The sequence below is a fragment of the Mustela putorius genome, unplaced genomic scaffold (genome assembly GCF_011764305.1).
Source record: "Mustela putorius furo isolate JIRA1106 unplaced genomic scaffold, ASM1176430v1.1 tig00000275_pilon_pilon_pilon, whole genome shotgun sequence".
Lineage (NCBI taxonomy): Eukaryota > Metazoa > Chordata > Mammalia > Carnivora > Mustelidae > Mustela > Mustela putorius.
This window is the reverse complement of record NW_025421341.1, coordinates 2241145-2254762: the sequence shown is the minus strand read 5'-3', so window position 1 is coordinate 2254762 and position 13618 is coordinate 2241145. Positions and strand designations below refer to the sequence as shown.

At 40.1% G+C, this 13618-nt stretch overlaps 1 protein-coding gene across 1 annotated transcript in view; it reads left to right on the top strand.

Annotated features, from left to right (window-relative positions):
- Positions 1–13618, top strand: part of DNAH7 (dynein axonemal heavy chain 7) — a 254346-nt gene that overhangs the window by 132970 nt on the left and 107758 nt on the right. Inside the window, 5 exon segments of the mRNA XM_045078496.1 lie at positions 1675–1830; positions 2688–2856; positions 4754–4880; positions 6069–6288; positions 11575–12447. Of these exon segments, the coding sequence (XP_044934431.1) occupies positions 1675–1830; positions 2688–2856; positions 4754–4880; positions 6069–6288; positions 11575–12447 (1545 nt within the window).

The following is a 13618-nucleotide window of genomic DNA, read 5'->3' as shown; positions in this document are numbered from 1 at the left end:
ACAGGAATATTACTCAGTCATCAAAAAGAATGAGCTCTTGCCATTTGCAACAACATGGATCTGGAGTATATTCTCAGAAAAATAAGTCAGTCAGAAAAAGGCAAATACCAAGTGGTTTCACTCATCTGTGGAACTTAAGAAGCAAAACAGATGAAGGGAAGGAAAAAGAAAATAAAAACAGAGAGGGAGGGGTGCCTGGGTGGTTCAGGTGGTTGGGCCATCCAGCTTTTGATTCCAGCTCAGGTCATAATCTTGGGGTCATGGGATCGAGCCCCATGTGGGGCTGTATACCCGGTGGGGTGTCTGCTCTCTCTGCCTCCCTCTCTCCCGCCCTCCCGCCCTCCCCTCCCTTTTTCTCGGCTCCTCCCCCTGCACATCTCTCCCTAAAACATAAATAATTTTAAAAAACAGAGAGGAAGGCAAGCCATAAAACTATAAGTGACTCTTAACCATAGACAACAAACGGGGTTGCTGGAGGGGACCAAGTTGGGGGACGGGCTAAATGGGTGATGGGCATTAAGGAGGCACTTGTGACGAGCACTGGGTGTTATACGTAAGTGATGAATCACTGAATTCTACTCCTGAAACCAGTACTACATTATATGTTAACTAATGTGAATTTAAATTAGAAAAAATACAAACAAAACAAAAAAACAACAAAAAAAGATCTTTCTGAGCCGTATACAGAAAGCTAAGGGATTTACCCATGATACCATCAAGAGTCAAGGAATGGAGACTTGACATTGTGAAAGGCAGCGCTTGGAGAAAAATCAAGCCTCCTGTCATTTGTATCCTCATCCCAAATTCAGCCCAGGCATTAAAACTGCCCAGGCAAAAACAGACAAACAAACAAGCAAAACAAAACAAAGAGGGTGCCTGGGTGGCTCAGTGGGTTAAGCTGCTGCCTTCGGCTCAGGTCATGATCTCAGGGTCCTGGGATCAAGTCCCGCATCCGGCTCTCTGCTCAGCAGGGAGCCTGCTTCCCCCTCTCTCTCTGCCTGCCTCTCTGCCTACTTGTAATCTCTCTCTCTCTCTCAAATAAATACATAAATAAATCTTTAAAAAAAAAAACAAAGGAACTTTTTACAAAATGGGGAACATACTTTGCAATTTAGTTCATTTTTTCTACCTAACAGAATGTAAATATTTTCCTATGTCATTATTCTTTACAAGATGATTTGTAGAACACAACACCTTGATTCAGAATCAGTGTGACTGCACCTGCTTTCCAATGAAATCCATTTTGAATATGCAGGTATACAATTTAAGCTTCCTCACTAATAAGTCAGAAAACTTGGTATTTAAGTGGAGAGATAAAAAACTATAATAAAATGAACATTGATTTGGAAAGAGACACATGGCAATCTGAATTCTTGCCCCACCCCTGAGACCATACGCAGGTTGCTTAGCCTCTGAGTCCCCATGACTTAACGTTAAGAAGACAAGGTACTCTGTGTGGTGGCTTTGGAAATCAGAGAAGCCACATGCACAGGGCGTGGACAAACAGGGACACACCACGGTATGGTAACCGTTATCTCGATTGATTCCATCTCTTCTTCTGCAATGTTAGGACACTCTAAATTCAAGTCTGTCGACAGTGATGCTTAGTGTTTATTTTGAAATGTCAGGGCATAATTCCAACTATGGTTCATTTTGTTATTTCCTGTTATATAGAATTTTCTTCTGAATCAACTCAATAAAGAAATCTACAAGCCTCTGCTAATTAACTTCTCGGCACAAACTACAGCAGCTCAGACTCAGAATATTATCATGTCAAAATTGGACAAAAGAAGAAAGGGAGTTTTTGGTCCTCCTTTGGGCAAGAGAATGGTAATTGTTCTGTTTCTATATGTATATGGTACGGCATGAGTCTGCATGTCCTCTGCAACAGTCAGAACTAGGAAACCAACTGTACTAGGACTTGACATCTTTTTGTATGTTGTTGTTGTTGTTTTTTAAATCACAATTTTTTTTCAAGATTTTATTTTTAAGGAGCCTCTACACTCAACATGGGGCTTGAACTTACAACCCCAAGATGAAGAGCGGTGTGCTTCGCTCACTGAGCTAGCCAGGCGCCCCTTTAATCACTAATTTTGATTCAATTTTCCTTAAAGTCTGTTCATATCTGCATGTGCATTAGGCAACTTGACATTAAAAACAAGCAATTGCCCTTTGAATTAAAAAGTAGAATATTCAGCTAGGAAATTATCTACCTTTCTAGTTCTCTGATGAACATTTTTACTCAGCAGAGTCTTGCTGCTTGCTCCTGTAGAACTTTAACCAGCTATCAATTGACTTCTCTGTGTTCCTCTGCCACAAATACCCTACTGAACCTCACTTGTCACCACTCCAATGTTATAATCATTCTTAAAATCCTACCTTTCTCATTTACTTTAATGTATTGAAGTTGTACAAGGAAAAAGAGGAGGCATATTGATAAACAAATTGGGTGAGAAGATGAATAAATCCTCAATTCTTAACCTAGAAAGGTTAGTAATGAGACTTTCCCTATTCCTTAGAAGCATGGATGCTAGGGAATATTATTTTTTATTTGAAAAGAGACCAACGTTTCTCACATATGTATGTGCAAGAAGATAATCTAATTCTTTGCCTCAACATCGTCTACACAATTGGACAATATACTAAGGTGTTAATATTTTTTAATATTGCTTCTTTTTTACTCTCAGGTTGTCTTTGTAGATGATGTCAATATGCCTGCCCGGGAAGTATATGGGGCTCAGCCTCCCATTGAGTTACTTAGACAATGGTTAGATCACTGGAATTGGTATGACCTAAAAGATTGCTCTATGATTAAACTAGTAGACATTCAAATCATGTGCGCTATGGGACCTCCAGGTACGTCTTCTGAGTTTGTGATTACTAAAATTGACTCACTGTGGCTATACCTAGAGAGATGGTTAGAGAAAGAAAGAGAAACCCAACTGGACTGAGTTACAGTTTCTTGTGTATTTGTCTTCTTAGTGTGTACTTTGGGGCCTGTGGGAATGTACTATAATGGTCAACACTACAGAGTGGGTTGCCTTCCTTGGGGCCATTCTCCTACCAGTTCTTCCAGATCCTTTTTCTCCCACCTTCTGGAACTTTGCACTTCCTTTCTCTGTATTCTAAGGACCCAGATCCCTGTGAAGCAGCTCATTTCCCTGTGTTATAGTCCTTAATTCTTCCAACTGTATGAAACTCCTGTTTCTTCCCCAATCACGTCCCATTAAATGAGTCTTTGGATTTACACAGGCTGTTAAGAGGAATTTAAGAAGCAAATAGCCAAAAGAATTAACCCTTAAAGATTCTTCACATTTCCCAAGGGAAATTGATAAACTTGAAAGAATCTAGTCAGGGGAAACTTTTTTATGATGGGTTAATAGTAGCTTGATTCAACAAACTGGACATTCTTAACTGTTTTTTTTTTTTTTTTTCTTTCCTGAACTGAAGCCAGTATTCTAGTCTTTAAAAATTCCTTTTCACCATATATCATGGCTTCAGGGAATCTCATTGGTATTTGCCTCCTGACCCACTGATCTCTTGACCTGTAACCCAGTCAGGTTGCTCTGAGTCAGTAATTGCTCTCAGCATACTTACCGGGCCACTTCAAATGCTTTTTTTCTTTTCTTTCAAGTTTTTATTTAAATTCTACCTAGTTAACATGCAGTGTAATATTACTTTCGAGTGTAGGATTTAGTGATTCATCCACCTACATGCCACATCCCATGCTCTTCCCAGTGCCCTCCTTAATCTCCATCACCCATTTAACCCATCCTCCACCCACCTCCTCTCCAGCAACCCTCGATTTGTTCTCTACAGTTGAGTCTGTTTTGTGGTTTGCCTCTCTTTGCTTTTCTAAAAAAATAAGATTCGTCTATATATTTAAACAAAATAATACCGGTGATTTTTTTAATGATGGTACATTCCTAGTTAGTTATTAAAGCCTCATATGTGAGGGGTTTCTGGGTAGCTCAGTCAGTTAAGTGTCCAACTCTTGATTTTGAGTCAAGTCATGATCTCAGGATCATGAGATCAAGCCCGAGTCAGGCTACACACACAGCGTGTAGTGCGCTTGCGATTTTCTCTCTCTCTCTCTGCCCATCCCTCCACTTCTATATGCTCCCTCTCTCAAAATAAATACATACAATCTTTTTTAAAAGCTTCATCTTTGAAAGTGTAATCATTATTTTATCAAAGTGAGACAATCTAAATTTTTAAAAATACAAGTCGTCAATGAAGTAGCCACATGAACCACATAGACTCAACTTTAGGAAATTCATTTTAGGATGAGGGGAAAGAGTTAGGCTAAATGCCAAGATTGTGCTGAACTTCAGCAATGTGGGAAGGAATCTAAGTTTGATGAGACATGTTTGCCAATATTGCATGCAATATTCCCATTTTATAATGTTGTATCTTAATGCTGTATTGTAATGAGGATGTTTCTAGTTTACTGCTTTGGGCTATATGAGTCACAGAGAAGGTGGTTTTCTGTCTGGTCTGATTTTCTTTAGTAAATTGACCCGACTCAAGAACTCAGTCAGATAATTCGACTAGAAAAACAATGTGTTGAGGTTGGGGGGAAAACTGTTTTTAGGTCAGGGTTAACCAAACAAGTACTCTTAATTTCTCTGTGTGCTGTGAATATGCTGTGAATTTGTCCATCTTTCAACTTGTTTTATGCTGTAAAATATTGGAAAAGGTATTCTAGGGTGTAGTAGTAACATTGTTAAGAGTTACTGTTTTTAATATTTAGGTGGTGGTCGAAATCCAGTAACACCCAGATATATGAGACATTTCAATATTATAACAATCAATGAGTTTAGTGATAAATCCATGTTTGCAATCTTCTCTAGAATCTTAACTTGGCATTTTAAAATCTGGTAAGTAATTTAAAGTGCGTTTCTTTTTTCATTAGTGGGTATACAGTCGTTAGGAAACGTATCAATATAAGTAATACTTCTTGAACTATCCCCTGAAAACATCTCTAGGTAAAGATAAAGATCTGGATATTTTCTAGATAAAGCAGCCCCTCTGGCGCTCTCATCTCCAAGTATGGGAGCATCGCAAGAAGGGGCCACAGTATCTGTCTCTTTGTCTGATGTCTTGAATTTTAGCCCCCAAAATACATACAAAGTTGGCATTCTGCTATGTAGTATGTCCATGGTGGAATTATTAATGTTTTGAATTTTCACCAGTGTAATACAATTAATGCTAGAAAGATGTATGCTAAGTTTCTCCTGTGACTTTGATACCCTGTAGTAGGTCTCTTGAGTTCCTCAAGGAGATTCATATCTAAGGGTATAGCCTTTGAGCCTGTACCCTAGGGGAAATGGTGCTGTCTAGCTCTGCACTTTCAGCGTTTCTCTATGTGGTATGCAGAGGTCAGGGAGCCAAGTGGACCTGGGCAGTGCAAGTCTCAGCTCCCTGATATCCTTTCTCAAGAAATTGTCTTTCCTTGCCCGGTCTAGTGCTGATGGAGACAGACATCGGGCTCCTCGTCAAGCCAGAAATTAAAGATAGTCAGTTTTTCCCCAATGGATATTCACTGTACATGTTCTTTCTACCCTAATTGTGCCCTTTGCCCTCCTTTTTAAAAATCCTATTTCGCTTTATTTTTAATTCTCTTTTTTCTTTTCCTCTTTTTCATATTCTGTATTTTTATTTCCTTCCCATTTTCTCTGAAAATACTCATTTCACCAGTGTTCTTCAGGGATTCCTTTTATATGCCATTGAAAGTGCTAAAGGGTGAAAGTGATTTGTCTAGCGGATGCCGGATTCGAGTTATATTATCGGGGTCCCTCAGCTGGCTCTTTTGTCCACTTATTTAAGTACTTCTAAGTCCATGACACTAGTCCTGCCTTCCCATGGAGTTTCTTTAATCATAAAATAAAATAATGAATGGCAAGTAGTTTTAAAATAAATTAAAATTCTATTATTACTATTAAGAAATGGCAATCTTATAAATTAAATCAATTATTTAATCAGAATAATTTCCACACTAGGCATGCTAAATATCATTTAAGTATCATATATGCTAACATTTTCTTTTTTTATTACATTATTTTAAGTTATAAATTTCCAGATGATTTTCTCGATTTGACCGCACAAATTGTTAACGGTACGATGACTCTGTATAAGGAAGCCATGAAGAATCTCCTGCCTACTCCCGCTAAATCTCACTACTTGTTCAACCTCCGTGATTTCTCCCGTGTCATTCAGGGCGTTTGCCTGTCAAGGCCAGAAACAGCAGAAACCAAAAGAGTGATTAAACGTCTCTGGGTTCATGAGGTAAATTTTTGTGTTACTGAAATATGATTATGCAAGAAACAAAGATTTTACCATGGCAACAACTGGGTAAAAAGAAGCATTTCGAAGTTTGTATTGTTGAAATTCATTCAGCTATTTGGCGTTATGGAGGCCAATAATCAAGATAATTTAAAAGAATATTTAACACTAAAATATTTTATGATATTTAAAAAGGATTATCTCCTGTTTTTAGAAATTTTTGTTGACTTAAAAGATATTTCTAGGGGTGCCCGTGGCTCAGTGGGTTAAGCCTCTGCCTTCGGCTCAGGTCATGGTCTCAGGGTCCTGGGATCAAGCCCCGCATCAGGCTCTCTGCTCAGCAGGGGGTCTGCTTCCCCCTCTCTCTCTGCCTGCCTCTCTGCCTACTTGTGATCTCTCTCTGTGTGTCTAATAAATAAATAAAATCTTTAAAAAAAAAAAAGATATTTCTAAGTAGGTATCACTTTGGGACAATCTCCCTTACGTGACTTAATTCTTGTTAGTTTGATTTCAAATAATTTTTTAGATGGAATACTTTTTAAGAAGCTGTTTTTATAAGAAAAGAATGTATTTGTTTGCATTACTTACTTGTATTTTTAGATGCCAAAACAACTGCAAAACAAACCAGTTTTGAAAGCATAAAAATATATTGAAAGTATATTTAAGTTCTTTGTGGGAAGAGGAATATGGGTGAACATTTTCTTATAAAAACTTGAGGAAGGGGGGTGTCTGCCTGGGTAGTTCAGTGGGTTAAAGCCTCTGCCTTTGGCTCAGGTCATGATCCCAGAGTCCTGGGATCGAGCCCCACATCGGGCTCTCTGCTTGGCGGGAAGCCTGCTTCCCCCTCTCTCTCTGCCTGCCACACTGCCTACTTGTGATCTCTGTCTGTCAGATAAATGAATAAAATCTTTAAAAAAAAAAACTTGAAAAAGGAAGGAGAGAAAGAATATAATAAAATAAGGCATCAGAAATAATTTAATACAAAGAATTATAGGAAAGTTAAAGAAAAATGTTTTATTTTTAATATGCAAATAATATAGCTATTTTAATTTTAATAATGTAGTTAAATCTAGAAAATAGGAATGTGCTATGTTAAAACCATGTGCTGTAGAAATAAAAATTACAAAAGGACATTTAGAAATGGAATTTTTAGTGTAATGAAATTCATAATAACTTTATATTTTTGATATTTATGCAATATAATGAGTTTAAATTCTCAGCTCAAAACCTTTCAAGAGCACTCTACTTCACTGGGAGGGATGAAACATACAATTCTGGTGACCCACAAGATTTCGTACGTGTCCCTCTTTCCTGGCTCCCGTCAGGCTGCCTCTTGTGTGAGAACGCCCGCTCACCTTCACGGCAGCACAGGCCTCCTGGCTGTTCGCCCTGCCTGGAGTCCGTCCCCGGATCTTGTGCACTGGCTTCCTGCTGCCTTTGAGCAGATCTTTCCTTCTCCGTGAGGCCCACGCTGACCACCCTATTACATACAACAGGCCCTCACCCCACTAGTAGTTCCAGTCTTTCTTGACTTAAACTCTCTTTTTCTTCTTTTCGTAGCATTTATCAGCATCTAACATGCCATAAAATCTATTTCTCATGTTTATTGTCCCATCGTCCTCAGACAGCAGGCAACTTCCATGAGCTCAGAGATTTTTCTCTCTTTTTTTTGGTCACTGATTTATTCACAGTGCTGAGAACAGTGTTAGACACATTATTTTCAATGTTTCAAAAAAATTATGAAGTAATTGAACTCAACGCTCTACTTGTGCTTTGTTTCTGTTCACTCAAAAAAGATTTCCTAAGGGTCTAATATGGACCAGATACTACTTTAGGTGTCCAGACACTTTTACCAAGTCAGAAGACCTAATGTAATTTTATTAAATGGTTTTTAAGGCATGAAACTGGTTTACTATTTTACATTCCCTTTGGCTTCTCCATGGTTTTCAAACATTTGTGTGCCCCAAATCTGATTTGCTTATTAAATATAGTTATTCTGCAAAAGTGACCCAAGGAAAAAAGTAAATTAAATTTCATCAAAGGTAAAAATTTTCATGCTTCTTAGGATACTGTTTAGAAAGTGAAAAGACAACCCACAGAATGGGAAAGAATATTTGCAAGTCATATATCTGATCAGTGTCTCAGATCCAGAAAATGAAAAGAGCTATTACAATTCAATAGTAAAAGATAAATAACTAATTCAAAAGTGGGCAAAGGATTTGAATAGACATTTTTCCAAAGATGATATACAGATGGCCAATAAGCACATGAAAAGATGTTCAACATCATTAGTCATTAGGGAAATGCAAATCCAAGCCGCAGTGAGGTACGCCTCACACCCACGGGGTGGCTGTCACCCCAACGGCAGGTAATAGCAAGTGCTCGTGAATTGGCGGAGGAATCCTGCCCTCATTCACCGCTTGGGGGTATGAAAAGTGGTGCAGCTGCTTCAGAGAACAGCTAGTTCCTCAAACGTTACAGCTACCGTGTGGCCCAGTAGTGGTGCTCCTACCCATGCACTCGAGAGAACTGGAAACACATGTCCACACAAAAGCTTGTACACAAATATTATTAGAATTATAATAAAAAGTGGACATAACTCACATACATATCAGCTAATGAATGGACAAAGAAAATGTGGTATGTACACACCATGGAATTTTATTCAGCCCTAAAAAGAAAGAGCAGTGCATACACAACACGGACGAACCTAGAAAGCGTCATCTAAGTGAGAGAAACCAGACACAAAAGGTCTCATATCATATGATCCCATTTATACGAAATATGCAGAGTAAGTAAATTAACAGAGACAGAGTAATAGTTGCCAGGGGTTGGGGGGGCGTCAGGGGGAAATAAGGAGTGACTGATAATGGATATAGGGTTGCTACATGGGGGTGATGAAGAAGTTCTAGAATTAGAGAGTTGTGATGTTTGCTTAACTTCATGAATATTATAAAACCCACTGAATTATATGCTTTTAAAGAGTGAATGTTGTGATATGTGAATTATATATTAATTAAAACAATCTGTAATTCAGGGTTGGAGGTAAATAAACTCAAATCATAAATACAATATAATAAAAATATTCCAGAGATTACTTTTCTTGGAATGAGGTAGACTTATGATAGAGAAACTTTACATATCAACTTCTCCAAATGGAAGAGGGGGCTGCAGAATCACGGGGTAGAGAGCAGGGGATCCACAGAAGGGAGCATGAGACCTGCGAAGGTGCTGGTGGCATTCTGTATCTTGATCTTGGTGGTGGGGACCTGGGTGTATAAATGTGTAAAAATTCTTGGGAGCTGTGCACTTAGGATTTTTATATTTTATATAAAGAAACAGAAGTAGCTACTTAGCTACTTGCTAAGTAGCCCGCTAGGTAATAGTATACTGACTTCGTCTTCAGCAGTGATACCAGATATGTGAGGTTGGCTTGGTTTAGGTTTCTCCTCCCACAGGAATATTGTACAACATCTTCAGTACCTCAGTCCAAGGACGGGACTATCGGTATATGTCAGGGAACTAGATTGTCCAATAAATAAATAGCTTTTGAACAGCGAGAGTATGCACGGAGCCTCACTCATACTATTGGCCTGCACCGCCGCCACTGCTAGAAGAAGGGGTGACACGCTCATGGCACCAGCCTGACGGTAGTGTAAACACTAAAAGCATTACTCTGGAGCACCATTGGGCTGATCTCAAGGTGGTTTGTAATCATTTTATTTCTGAATTTTACAGTACTTCCACATACATTGTTGTTTTATTTTTGCTATACAACTGGAGAGGAACACTGAGCAAGTATTCCTGTTTCCATTCAATAGGTGAAGCCACTTATGCAGACAGGGTGCAGTAATTTCCCCCAAATGACAGTTTTGTTGGCACAAATACACATTGCTTCTCTCATATGCATATTAGTCTGCTTGAGCTTCCATAACAAAATACCACAAACAGAGGGGCTTGACAACAGAAATTTATTTTCTCATAGTCCTGGAGGCCAGAAGTCCACCTGCAAGGTGCCACCGAATGTGGGTACAGGCTGCCCCCTCACTGTGTCCTCACATGGCCCTTCCCCTGTGCACCTGCAGGGGAAGAGTGGAAACTCTGTTCTCACTTCCTTTTCTTATAAGAACGGTCCTATGGTACTAGGGCTCTACCCTTGTGATCTTATTTAACTTTAATGACCTCTTTAAAGGACTTTTCTCTTAATATAGTCATATTGTGGTTAGGACTTCCCCATGAATTTGAGGGGTAGGGAGGGACACAATTCAGTCCAGACAGATAGTAACCAGGGGACACTTACACCATGTTGAGGAAATAGTTTTATGTGACAAGCCTGGTTAACTATTTCTTACAGTCCCATAACATGTACATTTCATAAGAGTTTATTTTAGTAGATTGCCCTCTGCAGTGAGGACTAATAACAAAAATAACAAATGTGCAAAACAGACTTGGTTTTCACCTAAGACATTTCTTTTCCCCCCAAAAAATGTGCCTTAAAAAAATTATACTATTCATTTGCCAATAATTTTCAGAATGTTTCCTGACTTGGAAAAAGGAAAGATCACTACAGAGGAGTCCCCAGCTTCTTTATCGGTACCTGAGTGACCAGTAAAGGCAGCCACTTTCTCTAGACCTTTTTTCCTTCTCTAGTCATTAATACTTTTTTTTAAGATTTTTTTTTTTTTTTTATTTGAGAGAGAGAAAGCAAGAGAGAGAGCATGAGCTGGGGAAGAGGCAGATGGAGGGAGAGAGAGGCGAGGAGCCTGATGTGGGGCTCAGTCTCCGCGCCCTGGGATCATAACCTGAGACAAAGGCAGATGCTTAACTGACTGAGGCACCCAGCTTCCCTGGTCGTTAATATTCCTTGCATCTCTATAATCTTCTTCTGTTCCCCTCAAATATATATGATCATAATTAATATTTAAAATAAGCATTATTATGACTCCATCCCGATTATTTGGCTATGCCTTTAATAAAACCCATAGAGGGGCGCCTGGGTGGCTCAGTGGGTTAAGCCGCTGCCTTCGGCTCAGGTCATGATCTCAGAGTCCTGGGATCAAGCCCTGCATCAGGCTCTCTGCTCAGCAGGGAGCCTGCTTCCTCCTCTCTCTCTGCCTGCCTCTCTGCCTGTCATCTCTCTCTGTCAAATAAATAAATAAAATATTAAAAAAAAAAAATAAAACCCATAGAAATATCCTGGAGTAGTTTTTATGTGACTTGAGATTGATATGTAAGTAAAACTACAAAAATAGACCCATCAGTTCTTACAGTGGCTTTTTGCTCATTCAGGTCCTTAGAGTGTATTATGACCGTCTTCTGGATAATGCAGATAGAGGTTGGCTTATCAACTACATTCAAGAAATTTTGAAAACATACATGGATGAAGATTTTCATGAGCTTTTTCAACACTTAGATTTCGATAATGATGGGGTGGTAGAAGAAGATGACTTGCGTAGCTTAATGTTTTGTGATTTCCACGATCCCAGGCGGGAGGACACCAACTACAGAGAAGTTGAGGATGTGGATAATCTTCGGGTGATAGCAGAAGCTCACTTAGAAGAATACAACAATATGAGCAAGAAAACCATGAGCCTTGTCTTATTCCGATTTGCCATAGAGCACATCAGCCGAATTTCCAGGATTCTGAAGCAACCTCGCAGCCATGCTCTTCTGGTTGGTGTTGGCGGGAGCGGGAGGCAGTCTGTCACCAGATTAGCTGCCCACATGGCTGACTATTCAGTTTTTCAGGTCGAAATCTCCAAGGGGTATGGTACCACTGAGTGGCACGAAGATTTAAAAGTGATCCTCAGGAAATGTGCAGAAGGTGAGATGCAAGGTGTCTTCCTGTTTACAGACACTCAGATCAAAAGGGAGTCATTTCTAGAAGATGTCAACAATCTGCTGAATGCTGGGGAGGTTCCAAATCTCTTTGCATTAGACGAGAAGCAGGAGATATGTGATAAGATGCGTCAGTTAGACCGCCAACGGGATAAAACCAAACAGACAGATGGAAGCCCCATAGCTCTTTTCAATATGTTCATCGATCGCTGCCGCAACCAGCTGCACGTGGTCCTCGCCATGAGTCCCATCGGAGATGCATTCCGGATCCGCCTCAGGAAGTTCCCTGCTCTTGTTAACTGCTGTACCATTGACTGGTTTCAGGTATGGCCATACCTGAAATGGTATGGTGACTCTTCATCATCATCATGGCTTATTTTATAGACTCCCCCCAAAAAGGTGGTTGAGCAGAATTTTCTGATCAATGATAATGTATTGTATGAAATCAGAATTCAAGAAATCATCATAAGAGAAAAGCATCTTATTACTTTTAAGATAATAAATACCATCATTAAGCTCAGTATATTAACAGAAGGTTTTAGGATGAATTTGGGTATCAGTCAGGTCCTCTGAAGGCTTCCCTGAGCAAAGCTGAATGAAGGAACTGTTCCTGGAGCTACAGCTCCAGGTGGGGTTTAAGGAGCTGAGAGGGGACAGTGGAGTAGTTAGGAGGGAGTGGAGCATAGCGGGGAGCTTTAGTACAGGTTGGGCATAAAGGGACAGAGGGAGGAAAGCGTGTTCCTGGGGCTCAGAGCTGGGGAAGTAGGATTACTTGAAAGGAGCAGGAACACAAAACCTAGAACTAAGCTCCTGCTAGAAAGGAAGGGAGGGTATGAATACTCCTGCCCCTCTCCTGTCCTTCCAGTCTCTTTCCATTAGCCAAACCCAACAGGAAGTCAAAAGGAGGAAAGCCAGAGCGACACTTGTGGTAGTTAACTTCAGTGTCAGGAAGCACAGAGCGGATGAGACAATGGTGTGTGTTGGGAGTTTGTGGGCTTTGCCAAGGCCCTGTGAGTGCTTTTGGCCTTGGGGAATGTGCACAGCCCCTCTGTTCTCCATTTCCTGCTAAGACGGTGTCAAACAAGAGATTGATTGAACACTTGCTCAATAGCAGGTGCTATTCTGAAAGCTGGGAGTGAACAGGAAAATGAAATAGACAATGGTTCTGATCTCGAGCTTATTTTCTAGAGACAGACAAATTAGCAAAAACTTATTCCATCAACAGTGTGGCATATAGGGAGTAAAAGCATTTCTGAAGAGTTGACCTTTTCAGAGGAAGCATGCCAGACGAGAAGTGCTCGTACTGAGAGGATGTGGGCAGAGGGCATAAACTCGTGAAGGGAAGGGGCTGTGGAAGGAACGGGTGTGGCAGGGGACTTGGGCGTGGCAGGCACCGAGTTACTGAGGGGGAGTAGCAGAGGTGACGTCAGGAAGGTGGCAGAGATCAACAAGTTGATTTTGAAGTTGAAGTACACTGGGAAGTCTTTGACGGATT